General features: G+C 29.6%; 2 protein-coding genes across 4 annotated transcripts in view; one reads left to right on the top strand and one right to left on the bottom strand.

The window, feature by feature from the left end:
* The first annotated feature begins 1539 nt into the window (after nucleotides 1-1539).
* LOC136977804 (uncharacterized) lies at nucleotides 1540-25289 on the top strand. Of its 3 annotated transcripts, XM_067273380.1 has the most exons (7): nucleotides 1540-1711; nucleotides 1854-1909; nucleotides 1993-2094; nucleotides 4538-4621; nucleotides 5191-5226; nucleotides 7933-8021; nucleotides 25191-25289. In XM_067273380.1, exons 1-6 carry the CDS (start codon nucleotides 1600-1602, stop codon nucleotides 7981-7983), a joined length of 441 nt encoding a protein of 146 aa, XP_067129481.1. In that variant the 5' UTR covers nucleotides 1540-1599; the 3' UTR covers nucleotides 7984-8021; nucleotides 25191-25289. The 3 variants fall into 3 exon arrangements, with proteins under 3 accessions (XP_067129481.1, XP_067129480.1, XP_067129482.1); XM_067273379.1 differs by lacking the exon at nucleotides 25191-25289 and having other exon boundaries at nucleotides 7933-8187; XM_067273381.1 differs by lacking the exon at nucleotides 25191-25289 and having other exon boundaries at nucleotides 1654-1730; nucleotides 7933-8187.
* Nucleotides 8980-25289, bottom strand: part of flr (actin-interacting protein 1 flr) — a 41782-nt gene continuing 25472 nt past the window's right edge. Inside the window, exons 6-16 of the mRNA XM_067273353.1 lie at nucleotides 21991-22068; nucleotides 21842-21919; nucleotides 21626-21717; nucleotides 21401-21542; nucleotides 21253-21334; nucleotides 21003-21156; nucleotides 16864-16945; nucleotides 16684-16794; nucleotides 13599-13766; nucleotides 13264-13414; nucleotides 8980-10157 (exon numbers count right to left, since the gene is read on the bottom strand). Coding sequence (XP_067129454.1) covers nucleotides 10048-10157; nucleotides 13264-13414; nucleotides 13599-13766; nucleotides 16684-16794; nucleotides 16864-16945; nucleotides 21003-21156; nucleotides 21253-21334; nucleotides 21401-21542; nucleotides 21626-21717; nucleotides 21842-21919; nucleotides 21991-22068 — 1248 coding nt within the window. The 3' untranslated portion in view covers nucleotides 8980-10047. The remainder of the gene's footprint in view (nucleotides 10158-13263; nucleotides 13415-13598; nucleotides 13767-16683; nucleotides 16795-16863; nucleotides 16946-21002; nucleotides 21157-21252; nucleotides 21335-21400; nucleotides 21543-21625; nucleotides 21718-21841; nucleotides 21920-21990; nucleotides 22069-25289) is intronic.

Below are 25289 nucleotides of genomic sequence, written 5' to 3'. Positions count from 1 at the left end.
CTAAAACATATTTTGATAAGAATTGGATATTTTAAGAAATAAATGTAAATTATATTATTCTTGTTTCGATGTATACAGTTATATGAAACATCTAAAACATGATTAATGTGGCTGCAATTTGAAAAAAATTGTAGACCTTGTGGGGAAATACTCGATCTTTAGAGTATTTCCCGTGCAGGAACAAAAAAAGAAACTTCGAAGAAATAAATCACACGCTCTATGACTCCAATGCAAGGAATTTAGTTTATTCTAGTCCTTCCGATCACTTGTCTGTCCTTTTGCTGTAACAGACACTAAAACAAAGGAAACAACACACACAAAAAACAAACTCGCGTCTCTCCTTTTCTTTCTTCCAAAAAACCGCTACTGCTAACAGGAAATACCCTCTACTGCTAACAGGAAAAGTATGATGTACAGGGGTAAAACACTAAAATATATGCTCTCCGCCCCAAATTAATAAGTTTAAAAAATGATTTATGATATATGCAATTTATGAAAAATATGAAACTATGCAATTTTTGATAAATTGCAACCCGGCATTGTGACGATGTCACAATAAATAATTGCTGGTCTTAATTAAATTCTTTAATTTTTAAAACTTTATATACCTATAACTAGTTTAAAGACCAGAAAAGTATTTCATTATCTTATTATCATGCTTCTTATATAATACGTTTCCTCAGTACTTTCACTAAATTGATTTTTCTGGAAACTTACTGTGTTTTTTATAGTTAATTTGTTTTCTAGGTTTATGTTTTTATTAATTTAATTGGTTTTGAAAATTATATATCAAGAGCTATTAGGTGTTTAAAGTTTACATTTTGTCACTTTGTATTTTTTGTTTTGTTTTGACTCCTGGCATTCTCACATTCAATCGCGCTACGCATAATAACCTTGTAAATTCTAGACTTACGACAGCTGAATTAATTTCGGTACAAAAAAGCCTTTCATTATAAAGATGTCCTTTGAAAAGATTTATAAACATAATGAGGAAGTTTCATTTAAAAAAGTAATTGATTGTTTTGATTTTATTATATAACTCAGCAGTTTTCAAACTTTTTTGGCTCGTTGCGTACTGTAAAAAGCGATGGCGCACTTCGTATACAAAAATATAATATATTTTAAATTATAAATAGCTGTGTACTATAATTATTGGATGTAATAAATAATGTTGTTAAAAATGAATTTCTTTTGATTTCTAAAATATACTTTCATAATATTCATGGCGCATTTAGCCAGCTCTTGGGGTGCACTTTTTGAGAACCACTCCGTACAATTTGTAATCCTCTCCAAAATTACTTAACATTTAATAATATTTAATAAATTAAGTATTTTTATTAAATATGTCCTTCATTATTAATCAGAATATTTATTTTCAGATGTCAAAAGGACACTTTTTTTACATACTTTAAAACAACTTTTATTATATAAATTTAGAGCTGTACATGTCATCCTTGAGGAATGATTTCAAGGTAACATATTAATTACATTCAATAGTTTGCATATAATTATGACTCTCGAGCTATAAAAGATTTCGCGTGATTTTAGTCATGATAAGAATTGAAAACTCAAAGAACCTAGCTCTTACAAACCTGCAAAATGCATTTTACAGGTTTCTTTTTGATCGTTTTCCTTTCCTTATACGAAACTTATAGCTTACCTGGAAGATTATACTCAAGTTGTTCGAAAAGCTTAATAGATCGATACTGCGGTAAGACATTTCTTAAAAAGTAGGCCTATTTGAAATATAAGATTTTACTTAATATGTAAATTTAAATATTGCAATTAACTCTACTGCTTGTAAAATAATTAATATTATGTACTGTACCGTACTGTACATTATATTTTAATAGGTGTGAAAGACAAAATGTCAGTGGTTCAATGTAAAGAAAGGTTTGGAATAGAAAGAGTAAGATTCGACGTTCAATTTTTAAAGATTACATGAATTTAATAATAAATATTTGAAAATGATTCATTGTAAAATGTTTTTAGAGTTTGGAAATATTTGAAAATTGTTATAATTCAGTTTCTGAAAAGGGAAAACTTGAAACCGTAGAAGAGAAACTAGAAAAAGTTTGTTCTTTGGAGCGTGATGTAATTATATTTTCTTATATTTTATTTATATATAAAATATAGTTCTTAATATTTCACTATAAACATTTTATAAAGTTTTTTCAAACGAGAGCATTAAAAAGGCCTTTTAAATTATACCCATCATGGGGCCTTGGATGCAGTGCCGGATTAACCAATAGACAAATAAGACAAATGTCTAGAACCCGTAATTCGGAGGGGCCTGGCTTCAGTGCAGAATCTTTCTCTGTTTTAAAACGAGTTAAAAATTATTTAAGAAATTCAATAGGACAGGAAAGGCTGTCTTTAACAATGCTTGCTGTAGAAAGAGATACTCTCGAACGGCTAGATTGATCAATTTTCTGAAATGAAAATCCAAAACGAAAAATTTAAATATTTTAAAGGCTGATTAATGGCTACAATTATATACATTTTTCGTTGTACCAGAAACTCTTTTTATTGTACAATTATAATTTGTATTAATGTTTGAATTCTCTATTATTAGACCTAATAAAAAATTTAAGTGACATTATTTAAGATTTGTTTAGAAGAAACTTATTTAAATAGGGCCCCAATTAAAATTTTGTCTAGGGCCCGCTAGTGGCTTAATCCGGCACTGCTTGGATGGAGGTAGTTGGCGACGTTGAGGTGAGGCTATGAAACATTACTGAGACCCTTTCCGATTCGAGTCTCGAGTCACTTAGATTTACTATATAGATTGGCGTGTTTACCGTCTCAACATTAGGCTTCGGCCTATAAAACCTTTTATTTGCTAGTGTATCATTTGTGTCTTTCATTGTAATAAATGTGAAATTTTGTTAAAATACAATATTTATATTATAATGAAATTTTTAAAAAATAATTTTTAATAATTGTATACATTTTTAAACAGTAGAATGCATAATGAATATAATAATATATTTTATAATTTCGAATAATTTTATAATCCAGAATTTGAATTTTTTTGACAAAATTAAGTGAAACAGTGAATTAAGTGAAACATTAAGTGCATTGTTATATTGGTTGTAGTATACCATAGTATTAGGGACGTAACAATCGGGAATGCAGAACGTGGAGTGGACAGTAGGAGTCAAGGTTGTGGCAGCCTACCGCTCTGGGGGACCCGGGATCGAAAAATTCCCAGGAATTTTCGGGGGGTGGTCCGACCGGATATCTTGACCTTCATCCCTCACCATCTCGCCGCCCCCATTGTGGACCTGGCCGAACCCATAATGGTTTTTTTTTTTAAAACTTTTCTTTAACTTGTAAGAGGGCCTCCATTAGCAAACTCATTATGAGTTCGGCCAGGTCCACAATGGGGCGGCCGGGTGGTAAAAGACGGGGCTCAACATATTCGGACAAACCACCCCGAAAAATTTTTGGGAATTTATCGACGAACCCAGGTCCCCCAGAGCGGTAGACTGCCACCTTGACCGCTCGGCCATCTGGCCATCTCATCCCATACTGGGCTTACTAAAAAAGGCCCTCTTAGTGCCCACAGGGCGGAAAGAGTTTGAAGAAAACCAATAGGGCTTACGGAAGGCTGAAGTACTCACACACCACTATAATGAAACTATATTAAAGTAAATACTGAAAATTAAATTCGTTTAAGAAGGACTAAGATTTGAAAACCTCGTCTGTTATTAGTCGAAGATTTGTTTTCGTTTTGGAGCAGCTTGGATTGATTGACCGTTCAACCCTCAAGTAGAATGGGTGAGTAAGAGGGTTGAAGGCACTTCAACCCTTTTACTCACCCATTCTACTTGTTACTATAGTATGTATTATATTATTATAGGACCGATTCTTATAAGCTTTGTTCATCACTTAACTTCGACACTAACATCGTATGCACGAATAGAAAGTTTTATAACAACATATTAATTATAAGTTTTCAAAGATGTATGTTAACTCTGCCTTGTAGATGGTGTTACCATACTTAACATATTAATACTCATGTCTGTACATATTTTTGTGAATTCTCTATTTTATCCGCATTTCCAGTGATTGGACGTTTTTTCTTTACTCTAGTAGTACCGCGCGTAAAACTGGAAAATTCTCTCTTTTGGTAACAGCGTAACGTTAAATTTAGAATTCAGAAGTTGGCTATCCGATCAGTCAAAATACATTGGCCTTTCAATAGTGTTTCCATTTCTGATATTGGGCCCACCAGTGGCCGAGTGGATGAAACCACTTAACACTGGTCGTGGGTTTGCGTGGAGTTTTCCGGATTTTCTTCGCGTTTGTAACACCTAAATAGGGACCACTTTCCCATAAAAGACCTCCCGGAAGGAATTTCCCTCGGCAGATCGCCCATGTGTCACGTAGCTGTAATCGAATAAAACCATTTCTGATATTACATTTATCTCATTGTTTTCACTTCAACTTTCCAGTTCGGCATTGATCTTCAATATATAAAATATACGCTATTAATTATACGACAGTTTTAAAAATTGTAATAATTTTTCAGGAATTTATAGGCGTTTCTAATTGTGGTGAATATGCAGGAAAAATAGACCTTCAGAAAAGAGGAAAAATGTACAACGTTGTTGACGTAAGTATTAATAAAAATGTATTTTTTGAATTCCAAAACAAAAATATAAAAAATTTGGGGGTCATTTTTTGACCTATGACCGTACTTTCTCCCTGTTATATATAAGAGCCGGGAAAGTAAAAGGGTTTATTAAATTTGAAAAATATTTCAAGTTTCTTTTATAAAGTAAAATAGACTCCTGGATAATTTTGAAACACCCTGTTTTATTTACAATCTGCCAGTCTTATTTTTAATAAATTTCAAAAAAAAAAAAAAAAAAACTAAGTTAAGTATTTGTTACAAATCGAAACGCTCTAAAGAGAAATGTACTCAATGTTATATTTAATATTGGGTACATTTCATAATATACAGTGACTAGTTTATAATATAAAATTTTTAAAAAACCTAGTAAACATTTGGGTCGCGAACCATTACTAACAAATATATTGGGTGGCACAAGCGAAAAGTTTGAGAAACGCTGGGCTATTGTGTCTATAAAATGCTAACCTACATGTTAAATTTTAGAAAAATTTAAAAGTCGTACCGTTGATTGCATTTAGATCAAAGTTCAATTATTTTTATATTTTCAGCTTTGTTTATACATTCAAGAAGTGATAGAAAATAAGGTAAATAGAATTTTATGTTAAATTTTAGTTATTGATAATTTGCGCGTTTTGTATTGCCTTTATTATTTTCTCCATTATACAATAATTGCTTCTTGTACTTTCTATTAAACATCTTACAGAAAGTACAGTATCACGTTATGTTAGTTATTATCCTAACTTCTTTTACAAAAATTTAACTTTATAAAATACCGCTTATGATAACACTTTGAAAAAACTTTTAAAATCTGTGAAATTTGATAACATATAAAACATGAATTGTAGTAGATAAGTGAAATCTTAATTATATATTTTAGAAACGTAACATTCAGTTTATCAGTCGAAGCATTCCACAATTTTACTTTAATTCATATAATTATCCACACGTGGATAAATTTTGTTATTATATTTTCTATAAGACAAGGTTTGACATAATATCTAAAACAAATTTTCAAATAATCAATATCGACATTGACCAGTAAGAAAGTCAACGCACTAATGCAGAACACGACGTTACTCAATTAAATAACGTGCTACCAATATCTATGTAACGAAAGCATACTTCTGAGTAAATTATTTCGATTAATATAATAATAATAATTAATTTTGATTGATAACTAATAACAAAAACAGGACACTCGGAGTAATTTGACAGCTAAAGAATTTACTTAGTCCAACTAATTTAAAAACTGGTCATTTCTAAATTAATTTGGATTTTATTTTTAAAGTAAAAGAAAGAATTTGAAGTAATGCAAAGCAATATATATATTTTTTGATATAAACAAAGCTTTTGGACTGATTACTGTTATGGATCGACTCAGTTAACATCCATAGTAAAAAATCCAGAAACGAATTGCTTAACTTTCCCAGCTACATTTGGTGACGCCATCTGTTATCATATTTCAGTAAAAAAACTTATATTTTTTACTATTATAAAATGACAAAAAACTTAATTTTGAGGTTAGGAATGAGTTTTATAAAAAATTGTAAGTGCCAATAACCAGCAAAATCGTCATTAAGTCCGACCCTACGGGATATACACACGACCCCATTAAAAGGTCGAGGAGTGGGAAGATAATCACCAAAATTTACTAGCATCAATCCCCTAACAAACAAATTTCCCTGCAAAATTTCCGTGCTTTTTGTCAAAAATTTCTGAGTTATAAGCTTCAAATAAGGTGAACAAAATCGTGCTCCACACTAACATCCATACATACAAAAATTATCCCCGAGTTTTTTGCATTTCTCGAAGTTTCAAGGTGTCTCAAGTTCAAAAATGTAAAAATATGGAGGGGCCTTTTTTTTTGTTCGATCGCCTTACTTTCCTCTGTATAACCAGCCGGAAAAGTAAGTGTATTAATGCTTATTACTGTAAATTGAGTAATTGATAATTCCGTAAAGTTTTATCCACCACTTTTAAACTAGCTCTTCTGTGCACAGAAGTCAACGGAATGCAACGTACTGGGCGTTTGGCAGAAAGATCAGTTACCTGAAGCTCCTTTAAACATTTGTGAAACTAACACCGATGGCCAGAAAGCAGCCTACCAGATATTCCAGGTTGACGTCCCACATTTGTTGTTTGAAATCCAGCCCAAAGCCTGGTTATGATGTTTTGAGGCACGTTTAGCGTCCTGAACACATCCGTTGGCGATTACAGTGGCGTAGCTAGGGGGTGCGGTAGGTGCGTCCCGCACTGGGCCTCTAGAAAGCGATAGGCTCATGGGGCCCAAAAATCACATGAAAAAACCCCGAAAAATTTTTCACGGCAATCAGAACAAAGCAAAATTTGGCATTTGGCTACTCGAGCTGCTGGGGCCCCTATTACACAGGAAAACCAGCAACTTAACTGTAATCTAGTTATACACTATATAAACCACTACACAAAAATATTTTAGTTCGCCGTTTACGTAAGCAAAACAAAAAAAAAAAAACCTAACGCATCATTCATCAAACGAAAGAAAGGAAGCAACGTCTAAACGCAATGTTTTCAACGGAATAAATAAATTCAAAGCCAAAATTTACAGAAAAAAAATTACTTTTTTTTTGTTTGGACGTTTCCGATTACCATTACGGAAAAAAAGGACACCCTGCCGAAAAATTGTTTTTTTGGGGCCCACAAATCTGGTTCCGCACCGGAGAACCCTAGCTACGCCACTGGGCGATTAGCCTGCTTCTAGCCTCCCAATAATTTTTCCTTCATAAAGTTGTCTTTGAGGCACTATTATTTTGCTGTCAATGTCATACAACAACAATAAAGCAGTTAAAGATTCCTCTATGGCGACAGCCTACCGCTCTGGGGGGACTCGGGATCGAAAAATTCCCAGGAATTTTTTGACGGTGGTCCGACCGGATATCTCGACCGTCGTCTCTCACCAGCCGCCTCCCCATTGTGGCCTGGCCGAACCCGTAATGGTCTTGCTAAAAAAAAGCCCTCTTAGTGCCCACAGGGCGGAAAGAGTTTTAGAGTCATCTATGGTTAAACCGCAACAGAAACAATGCCATGCTACTGTACTTTTAGAGTCGGCATACTTTGAATTAATTCGTACTTTTTAATGGAATCTTCAACTATAACCTGGATCGTTTTACTAACTAGATACCTTCACATAAATTGCTTATCTATAGATTAGACGATTATTCTTATTTTCTCACTCTTCTGTACTTGCATAATATATGATTTGGTATTTTAAATGATTATAACTAATTAAAGAAAAATTTTCTTCTTTAATTTAGAGTTGTGGACTTTATACTGATCGCCCCATCTTGAAATTTTATGAACCCTGATGTTAGTTTTCGGATGTTTTAATCGAAAGAAGATAAAAGTAAACATTTTCTATTTTATTATCATCCAATGGCAAAATTAACGTTTAAAATCTATTTGTACTGTACTTCTAATTATTACCGTATATGTAACAAAAATATACAAAAATCTTACATGCTAGATAAAAAAATTTGAATAAATGATGGCTGGGGCTAACAAAAATTAAATTAGTTTATTCATTTTTGAATTGAACAATTTAAAATGAATTGCTAAAAATTACATAAGAGTTCTATAAACTTAATTTAAAAAAAAATTGAAAGTTTTTCTTATATAATGTTCCTTCTTCACCAAATAATCAAGCTAGAATTATAATATTTATTAGTTTTTTTTAATCATTGCAAACAATTAAAAAAACAAGCAACATTTTCTTATAGTTAAATTGAATTTTTTAAATAAACTTATCTGAAAAGTCAAAGTTTGATTGTAAAATTGTTAAGATCCTTGCAGTTAACTACAGTAAAAGAAAGAAAAAACATTTTTCTAAAATAAATATCTTACTGAATTTCAGTTAATGGTTTTTAGATTAACCTTTCTATAAAAAACTAAGAAAATAGATTGAAAAAAGAGTATTAAAATTTATTAATGAGAAAATCTTTAGTAGAAAAATACTATGCTTTGCTTTTTCAAACCATTTACATTAAACTGATGTTTGGATTTAAAAAAATAGAGATTATATTTTTTTGAAAACTTAATTATTATTGTATTTTAACACCACTCTTGAAAAATCCATATTAAAGTTAATTTACATTGAGATTCATCATTTTGGTTCTAAGTTTTAAAAAGTTGTCAAAAATCATTATGTGAATACTTAAAAAATTTCTCTGTTTTTTGAAGTGATAAAGTCAAGTTAAATACTTATAGAACACAAAATTTTAAATTATTAGTCAAACATCAAAAGCTTCACACAGCAATTTTTTTTTATAACAACAACAAATAAGGAACAACAAAATTACAAAAAGTTTGATTTTGCTTGTGACAAACTTTTATTTGTATCAAATTTTCCAAAATGCACAAAAGCATTACTACATGTGACAAAATTTCAGGGCAGCAATCAAGTGAACGTTATGCTGCAAAACTGCTCATCACCACAAGACGCCATGTTACACAATTAATATAAATAGGTCAGTCAATATTAATTCAAACATTCCAATTATTGATAGATTGTCATAATTCATTTAAATATATAAAAAAATATTAGAAAAAAGCATGGAATTGAAGCTCATCTCCCTGATCATAAATGTATACAAATTTTCTTTCAAAGTGTCAAAATATATCACTATAAAATTTCCCTCCATAATTTAAAAATTACATTACATAACTTCTATTCATATTCTTGTTGAATGTGTTCTGTAAATGGTTTAAAATGTTTTATTTTTTTCTTTTGAATAGTAAAAAAATTGTATTCATTTGAAATTCAATATTATTATTAATACCCAATGAGCTGTACAATTTTAACATATTGCATATAAAAATGACAGATTTTATATGTATAAAAAAAATGTAGAGTATTTCTGTATTAATAATTTGATGAAAATCACAGAATACATATCAAATTTCTATTATTCAAATAATTTATCTGAAATGAATGTCACATTTTTTAGGATGTTTATCTTACATTTTATTTATTTATTTATTTGACCTATCTCTTTGGCATATAAGTTGCTTTGAACCCAAAGCATTTACCAAATTTCAAACAGTTCTCATTTGCTCATAATTCAAAACAATACTTAGTAGTAAAGCAGGTATCAGAACAATAAGTTACGACGCCACTTATACTTAACTCGAAACATTTGTGAAAACAATGATAAACAGTATAATTTAACTTCAATGATTTGGAACAGCCACCATAATTTCCATCAATGCACTGTCAACCCATTTCTTCTTGTTGTCTCAAAAGCAAAATAATTCTAATTCTAGCCTCAGTCCATCACCTAACAATGGAAGAGCAAGATTACTTGTCAAAATCCATTTAGCCTTCTGTGGAATTATTGCATCGCAGCAATGGCAAGGAATGGGTCATACACAGATTAAGTGTATGATATTTCCCATATTTTAATATTACAGTCTTGTCCAGTTGAGACAATAGTATTATTATCCAACCAACATATTCGTGTTATTTGGCTTTGAGGATGGGCTTCTGCAAGAAAATAAAATAAATATATTTTAATAAAAAAATATTCCTGCAAAACTTTTACATTAACACAAACAGAGGAAGAAAATTAATATGTTTTTATTTAAAATTTTATCATAATTTAGGTTTTGGTAAGACATATATAACAAATAAATGGTAAACATTCAGTGATGCTAAAGAATATAAAGTATTTATAATTGCATTTACAAATGTCAAATATTTTTATTTTTCTTAATAGCTTTAGAGTTGTTATTTATTCACATCACTAATTTTGCATAAACTACAATCAATGAAATAAATGTAAACTATCAGCAAATCACCATCTATTAATTGATGACTGAACATATAAAAGAAAAATAATAATTTGATTCTGTTTTGATTATTGTTCTTAAATCGTTGTTTTGTTTAATAATTAGCTGTAATATGTATAGTCAAATGAGTTTTATAAAACTTTTATTCAATTATTATTTTAGATAACAATGTCTTTATTAATGATATGTCTAATAATAGTAAAATCTAAATAAATTTAATTTATTCAGACATTAAAATATAAAAAAATAATAATATGATATGGCTAAACAGAATATTTAAATACAATGCATAAAAAAATATTTTATTAGAACAGGAATAAGATGAGTAAGATTCTTTTAAAGAAATTAAGTTTTATCTCTAACATCAATTTGTGTTATTTAATTCTTTCAATGAAACAGACTATAACCTCCAAGACAAAAAAAAACAACTTACAAAATAAGCTGTTTGAAGTCTCATATTAACAAGTCAAAATAATTTATTGTTTGTATTTGTTACAATGAGAATTTGCATTACAAACAAATCCAAAATGATATTAATGAGTAAAAGGTTAACAAATACAAAATCACTTCTAATGGCAGAATAGTTATTCTTACCAAATCTTACTTAATGGCTATGTATCAAAATATCATCATTTCTAATCTCTCAGTGAAGAAAGATTATTTTATATATTGTTGCTATCATCACACACATTATATATATATATGTTGTTTCTTAATTCATTCTTTCTTTGTTAATTCTTTATATACCGTGGACTATAAGTCCCACTTTTTTCTTCAAAAAATTGCCTCCAAAATTCAGGTGAGTCTTATAGTCCGTAAAATACAGTATATATAAAGAATTAACAAAGGAACTGTAAAGAAAAATTAGAGGAAAGAATAGGTTAGAAAATTGCTACTAATAGTTATTTATTGCAGTTTCTTTTTAATAATAATGCTGTTTCTATTGGCATGAAAATGTTTAAATCAGTTTAGTGGTAGTCAGAAATAATAGCTATTAATGTAATTTTTCTATAGTCTAAACATTAAAAAAAAAAAACCCTTATTTTTATTGGTGTAAGTAAATATAAATTGTTGATATATATATATTCTTTTATACATAATATTTTGCATCTAAACAAAATGATACACGAATGTTAAGTAAACTGCCATTTCAGTTCATTTAGTTTTTAAATTTTTAAAAATAATATAATATATATATATTAAAGAAAATACCTAATAAAATAAATTACAAAGTAAACATTTATTCCAGTAGAAAATTTAGTAAATAATTTTTAATGCTACAAATATTTGTTTCCATTATAATGTTAGAATAACTAAAGCAGAAAATTCAACAAGTGTAATAATTTATATTATTAGATAACATTTGGAATCATACGTTAAAAGGAATACATTGAGAGATGGCCATTTTGAAAAAGATCGAAAAATACTGCTCTGATATTTTTCCTCCCATCAGTTTCAGAAACACAACAGCAATACAATCATTAATTAAATTTATTTATAATATGAAACCCTAAAAAATTACTTCTCTTTGAACTATACAATTTATATGCCAGTATCAAAAAGTATTGGAAATGATTCAATACAAAGCAATATTTAAATTTATCCATTAAAATTTATTTCACCCCCTTCAAAGTAATCCCCTCCCACTGCAAAATATTTATGCCAACATTTCTTCCAATCCTCAAAACATGCTTTAAAGTTGAAACTCCTTCAGAATTTGCAGCAAATTTTGTTTTATGACACCAATCAACTTCAAAATGGTGACCAAGAAGCAGAAAATTTAGTCAAGGAAGCAGGGGAAAAAAATCATGGTGCCATATCAGGTGAATACGGGGCTGTTGAACTTTTTGACCAAAAATTTATCATAACAAGAGCATTGTGGGCAGGTGCATTATTATGAATTGGGTGACCTTGATTTTTGACTGACATATTTTTGGTCTTGCTTCACGTTTCGAGTGCCATTCACTTGATTGCTTTTCACACTGAAACAGCTCAACATAGATCCAGGTTTCAACACCCATAATGATGCATTTTAAGAATGATTTGCCTTAAGAAAGCATTTCCTCATTTACCTGAATATAATTTTAAAAAAATTTAATGTCTAGAATGACTCGAGAAGCTGTAAGCCCAAATAAATAATCTTTTAAAATTGCTTGACAAGATCTGAATGATACTGGAACATTTTCAATAATGTCCCTAATTGTTAAATGACAATTGCTGAGCACCAAATCTCTGACTCAAGTGACATGTTGTTCATCTTCCAACATTCTCTGCCTTTCTTGTACATCTTGTACTACTTGAAAACTCTTGTTTTTAATAGACTATTGTCAAAGGCTTTTTGCAAAATTTTCAATGTTTTTTAGCAGCAATTCCATTGCAAAAACAAAATTTAATGCATGTTCTTTTCTCAATTACACCCAACATTTTGAAAAATTACTGGCAAAAAATTCTTTGCAAATAAATGCTTGTTTTGCATGTAAACAAAAAAAGATGACGACATACAGATTGCTGCTAGATGATGTCAATAAAAGTCATATCAATTGAAAAAAAAAAAAAAAAAAAACAACAGCACACTCTTGCACATGCAATTTAAATAAACTATTCCCAATAATTTTTTATCACAGTAGTACATATTTTCATATCAGCAAAACATTTATATAAAATTATTTGTTTTTTTGTTGCTTTCAGTTTTGAGAGAGTATTTTTTTTACAAACGATACAATTTATAAATTTTTGAAATTTAATATATTGAGTATGAATATGATAAAAATAATCCATCAAAATATGTAAAGTTTACTTACTTTTAATATTGATATGCTTAGCTGGTTGTTCAGTACCCCATATTATAATATTTGTATCCAAACTACCAGTAGCAAGATGTAGTGAATCAGGAGACCATGCAACACAGTTTACCCTTGCAGTGTGAAAACACCAATCTAACGTATGGGCAGGCTAAATAGTAATTATTAAAATTAATATTTATAAACTAACACAATAATAATAATTTTTCAAGTTATTTTTCTAAATTATTAGAAATTATGCTAATTAAAAAATTATTCAGTAACTATTTTTAAATTAAGACAAAAAAAAAATAATTGCCATAAATATTAACATAAAACTTTCAAATTATACTTACCTCATAAGTGAGTGAACTGTAAAGGACAACCTTACGATTTGCATCACAAGCAGCAAGATAATTTCCATCAGGAGAATATGCAACATCAGTAACTCCACCCATATGTTGCATTGATGTCTTATGACTTAATGTATAACCATTAAGAAGGTATATATGAACTGTACTATCCTACAATTAAGAATGAAAATTATTATTATTCAACTTTCAACAATCAAAATTTGGAACATGTCAGCAATGATAATTTCTTTAACTTGTTTTTAAGCATTACTATATGAATTATAGAAAAATCAATGTAAAAAAACATGCGCTTATCATGTATTTTTAATATATTCTAATAATAATAATAATTATAGTAACTATTGCCAGTCACTATATTGTTGGGAGAGAGCTCAGTAATTCTGATGAATCACAGAGCTATGCTGGCTCCTGGTAAGATCACTCATGCCAGGGAGGTCTGTGAGAGAAATGAAGCCAAGAATTGAACCTATATCTGTGAAGATCTAACAATAGTAATGACATGATCCAAATGTAATACTAGCTTGGACATTGCCTGGGTTAACAAGGTCTGCACTCATGAGTTAGGCAGAGGTTCACATTCAAAAAAAATGTCAGTCTCCCTTGGCCACCAGTGGTGAAAGCACTGGTCCAAGTGTGGGCATTGCAGTAGCCACACCAGTTGTGAAAAACTGGTTGACTTCTGAGGCAATCCAGCCACAGACCACTAAGACAGGTAAACCACACTAATGAATGAAATGGACATCAGAAATGCATGAGCATTTGTACTTACTACAGCATCACAAAACTCGAAACAGACATGACAGCATACAGACAACAGTTACATCACTTGTTCTCACAACAATGTACTGTGAGTAACAGTGAGATAAGGATAAAGAGTTGTTGAACAAAAAAGAACAATTTATACATAACCTTATATCACAAACAACACTAGAACATATCAAACAACAAATTCAAAGAAGATCATTATTTGATTGGAGAAATGATAAGTGTAGATATACAGCCACACTCTGTTGTGTCTGATTTAGGATTTCAAAGATTAGGAGCAATTTTTTTTTAGTAATTACAATATTCCCAACAGAAAATATTTTTCTGAAAATATCATCCCTGATATATTTCAAAACATTCAGTCAAAAATTCAGAAAGTTATTGATGATGCAAAATATATTTCTTTGACTGCTGACATTTGGACAGCAACTACAAACAATTCTCCTTTTTTAAGTGTAACAGTCCACTGGTTGGAGGATGATTTTCAGCAAGAAAGAGCTGTCTTACAAATTGTTCTCTTTGAAGGTTCCCACACAGCTACACAAATCAGTGAATAGATAACTTGTTAAATAATATTATTGAACAGTATAAGTGATAGATATTCTTAGTATTGAGAGATTCTGGAGCAAATATGGTAGCTGGAATCAGGAATTACAACTTAGAGGCATTATTGTGCTTTATACATACAATGCAGCTGACACTAAACAAATGCATATTTTCTCAACAAGATAATCACAATTAATAGAAATACTGACACATTTTAATCATTCTGCTGTAGCCGTATGCAAATTGGAAGATTTAAAGACAAGTTAGGTTTCTACTCGCTAGAATTCTACATACTACATGTTGCAAAGAAACTTGGAACAGCAAAAAGTCCTTGTCACATGCTAGATAATAAAATTCCTATGTTGAGCCCATCTCATTGAAAAAAATTGTTCTAGTCTTAAAATCATTCCAAGAAATTACTGTGGAAGCCAGCAAAAGAGAAACCACATCTTCAATAATTTGCACAACAGAGACTCTGAATTTATATCATCAATAGCAAATAGTAGTAGTTCCTTTAGTGGCATTAATACCACAATAGAATGACTAGAAGATTTGTTTTCTATATATGCTTGTCATCTTTATTAGATTCAAGATTCAAAATGAAATTTCAAAAAGAGGATATGATACAGGAAATAAAAAGATGGACAATTAATAGCTTAGATGTTGTTGATAATTCAAAATCTCAAAAAGAATTAAATTCTGAAGCTTCTACTTCTGGAGATGATCAAGATGGAACAATGAAAGAATGAAGAGCATGTTTTCAAAAAGAAAAAGAAAACAAAATGAGCAAACAAACATTTCGATCAAGAATTAGGAAAATATTTACATTTACCCCTTATATGAAGACAGTGACTATTTTTGTGGCGGAGAAGTTCAAAAGAACTTTTTCCTAATTTGATGAAATAGCTATGAAATATCTAAGTGCCCCAGCATCTTCCATTGGAAGTGAAAATTTTCAGCACTGGAGGTAACATTTATGAGCTGGCAAAAAATAGGCTATGTCCTGAAAATGGTGAAATTCTCATGCTTATGCATTACAATTTAAGGGTTTTAAAGTTAAAAAAATTAAATATTTAATACTCCCTTTTTTAACCTATTAAAAACTAATCTCTTAAAAAGAATAAAATAAAAATAATTTTTTAATAGATTATATTATAACCTATAATATGTAAAAGGAATAATTTGAATTGAAAAAAATTTTCTTTAATATTCATTTTCTCATGTAATAAATATATAACAAAAATCTATTATTTTTTATTACTAAGCCTTATACATAACATTCTAACAAAAATATTAAACTGCAAAATTGGCTGATTATCAAAACAGATTAATAGGAAAAAATAACAGATAGTAATTAATCGAGGAAATGACTGATTACCAATTACTTACCGATTAATCAGTTAATTCTTAAACAAAATCATGCCCCAAAACTGCTATTCTCAAAAAAGAAATTTAAAAATTCTATCTAAACTGTTAGAATTTTCTCACTAATATAATGCATTAAACATCTTTCAATCAAAAATTTATTAGAATGTGTCCTAAACATTTTAATTCTGATCAGATGCAACTAGCACTGAATTTTAAAAAGCTTTATACTTATTTAAAAAAACAAAAGATTCTAAATACAGAAAATTTTAATCTTTAAAAACTGATAGTTGAACAATATGATTAATTATTTCAATATTTTGATGTAAAGTACAATTTTAATTCATTACTTTATTACAGGAAACATGTAATTATTATTAAAAAAACTTACTTTTGATCCTCCAATAGCAACATCAGGTTCTTTCGGATGTATGCTAATAGAACTTGGCTCAAAATCAACAGGTAATGAGGACATAACTTGTCCATTGTTAATTATTGATACCTAATTTTTTTTAAATAAAATCTTAAAAATTTGAAATAATTACATAAAAATCTAATATCAAAAACTCACATCATTAATTCCAGCTACTAAGATGGTATCATCAATTACAGTTATACCTTTTGGTTGTGATTCCATCTTCAAATCAAGTGTTCTAAAATAAATAAATAAAATAGTCACTAAAAATACATAATTTAATAAATTACATAAGGAAAAATGCAACTATTTTATATTGACAAAAATCATCATCATACTGATTTTAGTAAAAAATAAATAAATCATTAAAGATTTAGAAATTTACAAATTTGAAACATTAATTTCAGCAAACAAATATTTCAACTTACTCTATTTAAAATTTCAAAAAATTTTAAAAGAAGAAGAAAAAAAAAAAAAAGCACAAAAAAGCACAGTAAACCCTGTATTTAAACAGATTTAATGGACTTTGGATATAATGGACAAAATTTGTCCAATTATCTCTGATTAAAAACCTCTGAAATTTAAAAGCATTTTATTTCTGAATGTAGCATTAAAAAAAAAATTGGATTAAAAAGTCAATGAGTAAAGAATACTTGATATACAGTACATTATATAAAATATTTATGATGAATAAAATTAAACACATCTTACATGGTTTAAGTTCATTGTTAAATTGAATGAATTTTAAAAACTTATATTAATAGACTTTCAGCAAAGCAAGAACCCTTTCCCCCAATTAGTTCATTACGTTGAAAGGCTTATTGTAATAATAATACATTGTTTACATTAAAAAATGTATTATTATTAGTATTACTGGGATGCAATTTGAAAAAGATTGTAGACCTATAAATTTCCACTGTCGTCCGTCCATCTCTTTCCTTAATCTCGAGAAAGGAATTAGATGAAATCAGAGACCAGATATGGAAACCTTAGGGGCAGGAGGCCCAACTGACTATATATGAACTTCCAGTTTGCACCAGAAGTCACATTATTTCGATTCAAAAGTTTACCCTGAAAACAGTTAATAGATGATCAGCACAACTATTGTTAAAAGGAAAAGTATGATGTACAGGAGCAAAATACTGCTAATTTGAGGTAGAGGGTGCATATTTTAAATGAAATAAATTAAAAATATGATATAACCCTTTCTAAAATGATTAAAATAATTATCATCTTTTCATATTTTTGCATTTATTAATTATTTGTAATATCCATTTCTTTAAGAATCAAACAGATGAAACGGTTCATTTTAAAATCTATTAATAAACAGCAGCACAGAAATCATCTTATTATTAATGTTTAATTATATATTAAATATTGCTTTTCATAATTGTACAATATCAGTTAAAACTATACAGAATTAGTATGAATTGCAATTACTTACATAATGATTTTAAATTTAAATCCATATTCTAAAATTGAAAGCCTGCATGTTAATAATTGACATATGACAATTATCACACAAATGTAAATTTAGTTAATAATTAAGGACAAATTACTACAATGATTAATCTGATTCAAAAGTAAATTTATGAAATTTAAGTAATACATGAAAACATTACTATTTATCTCCCATAAGTGATTTGAATTCTGTCTATAGTTAGGCACAAATTATACATGGGCTAAATGAACTTTTTTATTGTGTAAATCAGATGCAGCTAATTGGCAACAAGTAAAATTATCATCAGATGGTTTGACATTTTCTGTAAAATAGCTAGGTGAATAAATACAGCAAACTAAGAAATTAATAATAGAAGTTTTATCAAAACTTTAAAACAAATTTGCAAAAGGGATGGAAAGTACATAAAAACAGCAAAAATAATGAAATTGATATTTTGTATATTTTTTTCCCCAAAAAACAAATATAAACATCTTAACTACACCAGATACATTGCAATAATACACCTTCAATTGCCACATCATCGGGCTATAGTTTGGTAATAATAATTATAAATTACTGAAAAATTTGACCCTATAAACCGGAAGAAAACCTTCAACTGCGGTTTTATCTTAATGTTACATATACTAGAAGAGGAGATTGGACTGGAGGTCCCGATAGCGTAACTGGCAATGCATCCACACAGTAAGTGGCAGTTGCGGGTTTGATTCTTTTCTTCCAGTTTAACCTAAAATTATTTAATTAAATTATAATTATTAAATTTAATAAGAGATGGTGCCAAACATCTCCCACTAGGGTCAAATTATATTAGTAATTTATAATTATTATTACCAAATTATATCTCGATGATATATAGCAATTGAAGGTGTGTTATCACAAAAAACATGTTAAGATGACCGACTGCATTGTCCACATCCATCTTTGATTTATTCGTTTTTCCACACCAGATATCCACTACACCCATTCACATGCTCTCAGTTGTGCAAATCATGCAGAAGTCACATGATTATATGTGGACTTGACACTGAGAACTTGATCATGTGGATACCCAGCTTAAAATAAATTTCCTCACTGTAAATAAATGAAATGAGTAAAAACAAACATTCTATTTGCCCAAAGATAATTGTAAAAAAAAACTGATAATAAAATATATCAAAATTGTTCAGTTTTTTATTTAGAACTATAGCAACTCCAACATCTATTTTAGACTATTGAAGTTGGATTATGCATTGAATGGTTTTAGATATTAAATCTTAATCCACATCAGAACATTTTATTAGTAAATAAAATGTTATAAAATGTAAAAATTAAATAATCTAAGCAATTTAATAGTATAATGTAAGCAAAACAAATTAACCTTAAAAAAAGTTTTTTTTTTTAAATAACATTACATCATTATACCCTAAGACAATGATGATAAAAACTAGAAAATTATATTAATTACAATGTCAATATTATAGTAACAATTGTATTATAAATCAAATAATGACAATTATGCTATATAAATTACTTTGAATTAATTATGAAAACCAGTCGAATTTTAGCAGCAGCATCAATCATAACTAGAGTGCAGATTTCTGGCTATTATGTCATATGTGATATTTACTAGCAGGGTTAATATGACATGTATATATATACATTACTGCACAAATTGCAATGAATATAGCCCACTGGACAATTTCATTTTTATGCTTTTTTCCCTTATTTTAAACTCTTATGCATGTATTTTTTGTGCCATTTCAGGACATATTTTCCATTTTGTGCCACCTCTTTGTGCATATTTAATCAATTTTATCGTACACTCTTCTGGAAGGCTTACAATAAACATCTATAGTTCTCCTAGCTACTTTGGACTAGTCTGATTTCATACTTGAAGAACAGTGGAGGGCAGTGTGTCAAATGACATATCTTAATTATGTCAGCAGTGGAGATGAGTTTCCTGGAATCTTCAGAATAAAAATTTAAATAATTTACATAATTATCTTGACATTTATAGCAGTATTCTCCTTATATTTTGTTTACTGAAATAGTTGTTGACAAGAAAATGCACTTAAATTGTGGGTTTGCTTTCCCAAAATGCCTACTATTGATGAATGGATATGGGGACAACCTGAATTAAAATATGAAAACAGAAAATTAATTTGCCATGCCTGCCTCAAATCAGTAAGATTTTTTACTTGTCAGTGTATTATAAAATGGTTTCAGTGCAGCTGCATCCCATCTTTTGCAGATTAATTATGGAAAAAAAGATTACACAGCATGTGAAAACCACAATCAATCATAAAAATCCGGAAAAAAATAAAAAAATAAAAAGGTGCAACAAGTAGCCAACAGACTATTTTAGATTCAATAGCTGCTAGTTCAGGCACACAAAATGAACAAGAATTTTAATATGATTTACGAAATGCAATGGTTTCTTCAAATATACCATTAACAAAACTTAATAGCATTTTTAGGTCTTTTTTGTAAAAATGCTGCAATAGATACATACCTGCAGAATCAACAATATGTAAAAACTGTTCACCAAATGTATAGAAACTGTTGACAAAATAAAGAAAATTGGTATTTATTTGTAAGACTTTATAGAACAATACATATTTAAATTTTTTGTTCAGTTTTTCAAAATTCACTATGTATATCCTTAAGATGAACTTTTAAGGTCAAAGGTACTAGAAATTAAAAATGTGTGTGGTGGTTTGACTATTGTAGTGTACTATCTACTGCAATTTCAAGTTTTTTTTACAAGGTATGGAAAAACAAAATCTGAAGAGAGAGATGAAATTCTTTATCAATGATGCATGTTCAATTATAATTAAATAGATGTAACTTGACTTACGTAAACTGATGAGTAATAAGATTTACAGAACGAACAGTATCATCTAAACCACAAGTAAACATTGTATTTGATGTTGTAGCCATATCTTGTACTTGATTGCTATGACTAACTCCTTGAACTCTGCTATTTTCACCTGAAGCAGGATCCCAAAAGGGTAAAAAAAGAATTAAGGAATTTTATCTTTAAAATATAAACTATCTTTAGAAATGTTCTTATATAATTTTTAATTAATATAACATTAAAAGGATATTAATAAATCCATCATGACTTCCTGTATACAAAGTTGATTTATCAGGCGTTACACCCAAAGCAGTGATTGATTTATTATGACCCTAATATAACAAAATAATTTATAAACAAATTTTGCATATCATCATAATCATTTCAAAAATTCTTACCGTAACAACTCGCAGAGGTTTAGTAGGATTATTTGGGTCCAAATAATTTATGAAACCAGAGAGTGAAACTGACAATAAGTATTGACCTTGCCATAAACAACTTACTTGTTGATCTAGTACATCTGAACCCATTGGAAATTCACTAAAACATTTAAAATGATATTTTAACTGAATATTTTAAAAGATGTTTAATTCAAACATAACATTCTTTTACAATATACTTACTTTATAACAGATAATGTTGATACATCCCATAATTTACATGTTTTATCACCAGATGCTGTGAGTAATTGTTTGCCATCAGGACTCCATGAAACCTTATTATTGAAATTATTTTATCAGAATATATACTTTTATCATCATTCTTGGAATAAATCAGAGACATGATGTGAATAATTTTAAATTAATAATTATTTAAACATATGCAAAATAGATATTTACAGCATATATACCGCCTTTATGAGCAGGATTATCAAATTCTCCAACTTTACTATAATCATTTCCCTTATACAAAAACATCTATCAAAAAATTTAAATATATTATTATTTGCAAAAATTTCTTTTTAGATAAAGACAGAAGTTAGCTTTACCTTTCCATCAAAACCACCACTAGCAAAAAGCTCACCGTTTGGTGAAAATCTTACTGACTGTACAAATCGAGTGTGATCCTAAAACAAAAATATATTAGTATTTAATATTTGTTGTTTACATTATATTAATTATCAGCATTACAGCATTATTAAAAAAAAACTTGTGATATATTTTACAACTAGATCAATTCTGTTGGCAATTTACACTGCTTTTATTATAAAAATACATTTATACAATAACTGTACAGTGTACACACTTTTCAGATAAATATAACTTTAGAGTCATAAATTAAAAATGTGTTCAAAAATCATTAGGTAATCATATATAGGGCAATTTTAAAACAAACACATTTTGGAAGGTAAAATTAGAAGAAAGCTGAGTTATCATAACCTTTTAAAAATTTCAATAGATAAAAACAACTGTTGTTATAATTGTAAACTGTTTTCAGGTCTAATCAGACATTCAGTCTGTTTTTAAAACAAACTAATCCTTAGTTTGCTTTAAAAACAGAAGAATAAAAAACAGATACTTCAAATATGAGCTTAAAAATTCAAACTCTTGGCTTACAAGTGACAAACATTTTAATATCAAATATTTTAAATCATGTTAATGGATCAATAAATAAATGCACTGTTTTTAAATTTTAATTTCTTCTCTCCTCAACCCAAAAAATTAGTGGGCAGTATCAAGTTTACCATTTACTTCTGTTTAGTGCTAGTTGCTTAATCTTGCTATAAGATTCAGCCTTTCACTATATCCCAGTATTTCATTCTTCTTATCCTCTTGCCATTTCTCTCTCCATTTTCTCAAATATCTTCATCCTATTAATTCAATTGCCTCTGTCCTTATTTTATAGTATTTTGTTATACTATTGTCTACTTAGGACTTAGCACATTATTAGGACTTATTATAATAGTAAAAATATTCTTATTTAACAATTACCCAAAGAAAATACTTGATAAATGGATACAAAAGATAATTATTGATAAACCTAGGAATAAACAATTTGATGATGATAAAAAATGAGTAAAATTAATGTATATACCAAAATTATTTGAAAGAGTAAAGAAAATATTAGGTAATAAAATAAATTTAATACAAAAAAAAAAACTTATAAAATATTTATATTATACACTCATGTTTGTGAAAATTGCAACACCATGAAGGAATTGTCAAAAATTAATGAAATTTATTCCACATATTACTGATAGTGGTACAAATAAACTATCAAATTTACAAGACAAAAAAACAAAAAGATCGTCGGAAATCAGTACTTTGTGTGTCCGCCACGCTGAGCGATGAGAGCCTGTAGACGTCATGGCATTGAATCATAGAGGTTCTGAATGTAATCCTGGGGAATGACATTCCAGATGGTTTCAACTTGACGCCAAAGTTCAGTCTTATTGTGTGCCCCACCAGCTGTACAAGCGAGTCACCAACCAATGAAATCCCAGATATGCTCGATGGGCGACATATCCGGGGAATAAGCAGGCCATGGAAGAAGCAAAACCTGTTGTGCACTGAAGAAGGCTTGTGCAGTCTGAGAAACATGTGCACGGGCATTATCCTGCTGAAATACAGCACCCAGAATGCTTCGAAGAAGGGGGGAGGACCTCTGGCTCCACAATTTCCCGTATGTAGCAATCACTGTTAAGGTTGCCCACAATGTGCACTAGATGGGATCAACAATTATACCCAATAGCTCCCCACACTGTGATGCCAGGCGTTTGTGCAGTATGACGCTGGATAACACACTGTGGGAGCAGATGTTCCCCTCTGTAATGTCTGACGCATACTCTTCCATCATTGTACTGCAGATTGTAGTGAGATTCATCAGAAAAATCAACTTGTTGCCACTGGGCACGCCATGTGCTGTGTTGCTGAGCCCATTGAAGTCAAAGGCATCTGTGAATCAGCAAGAGGGAAATCTTATGTACAGGAACCCTTGCACACAGTTCATGCTGCAGTAGATGGCGACAAACTGTGGAACTAGACAACAAAACACCTGTAGCCGTGTTCCAATATTGTGCTAATACACGAGAGGACGCTGTACGGTCCCATGCGGATGAGGTGTCTGTCATCCTGTGCCGTTGTGCTATTGCTTGCCCCACTGCCAGGTTTTTGTGTTATTTGGTTCTCTTCTGTCCATTTCTTCCAAACACGCATCACTGTTGTGGCATTACACTGCATGTGGGCTGCGATTTCTTGATATGAAAATCCACCCCCTCACATACTGACCATGCGGCCTCGTACGAACTCCGTTAGTTGTTGGTATGGCTTCCTCCGCTTTTGACGAGGCATATTGACCACCAATGGAACGTTTACCACAGACAGAGGAAGATAAACGGATTTCAATGCATCTTTAAAGTCCTTTATTTACATGGAACAAGGAATAAGGAACCGTTTCTTGTTCCAGGCATGCGCAATCACTTCGTAATTCAAATCATTTGCATGTCTTACCTCACTTTACATTTCCTGTAAGTTTGGTTCAATTTGCACAATTCCTTCATGGTGTTGCAATTTTCACAAACATGAGTGTAGAAGTAATAAAAAAAACTTGAAACAATAGAAGAAAAAGGGGTAGTATATTCTTTTGATTGTAGTTGTGAACAAAAAGACATATATAGGCGAAACAAAAAGAGAATTAAAAATATGTATAAAAGAACATATCAGAGCCTTCAAAGGAAATTATGCAAATTCAGCAGTAGCAGAACATTGCAATAAAGAAGGATGTGAAATAGATTTAAATATGATAAAAATAAAGAAAAAAAGAAAGCTGTCTTTTAAAATTATTTCTATTTGAACATATCTATATAAAAAGACAAAATAATAAAATCAACAACAACTTAGGAATGGAAATCCACCAATCATGGAATAGTATTATTTATAGAGGGCACAGGCAAGTTGAGGGATATATAAAGGGAAAAAGTTTAGTGGAGAGTGTAATTGAGCATGCAACAAAAAGACACAGAATAGTGGATATGTAAGACTGTTTTAACAATTTTATAATTTAAGCCTTATAATTTTAAATATGTCTTTGTTTATTTTTATACAAGTATAATTGTTCAAATAATAAAAAAAAATGATAAAAATCCTTCTAGGAATAATTTATATATATTTTGATGTAATAAAAAAGCAAGACAACTAAGTCATTTAAAGAATGTATATATTATTGTAATTTTTATAAAATTTGTTATAGCACCTTGTTGATGTAAACCTGCTAAGAGGGACCTTGAAGTCCAAAACATGTGTACAGGTGAAAAACCAGGTGAAAAATAAAGATTGTTTTTCTGAATAA

The sequence above is a fragment of the Centruroides vittatus genome, unplaced genomic scaffold (genome assembly GCF_030686945.1).
Source record: "Centruroides vittatus isolate TY-2023 unplaced genomic scaffold, ASM3068694v2 contig_474, whole genome shotgun sequence".
Lineage (NCBI taxonomy): Eukaryota > Metazoa > Arthropoda > Arachnida > Scorpiones > Buthidae > Centruroides > Centruroides vittatus.
This window is presented reverse-complemented; position numbering and strand designations above follow the sequence as displayed.

Bases quoted from the DNA above. Each gene is read 5' to 3' on its own strand.
- LOC136977804 (XM_067273380.1), top strand. From the start codon at position 1,600: ATGCATTTTACAGGTTTCTTTTTGATCGTTTTCCTTTCCTTATACGAA. The intron at 2,095-4,537 runs GTAATTATATTT...ATAATTTTTCAG, and splicing joins TTTGTTCTTTGGAGCGTGAT to GAATTTATAGGCGTTTCTAA. The intron at 4,622-5,190 runs GTAAGTATTAAT...TTATATTTTCAG, and splicing joins AAATGTACAACGTTGTTGAC to CTTTGTTTATACATTCAAGA.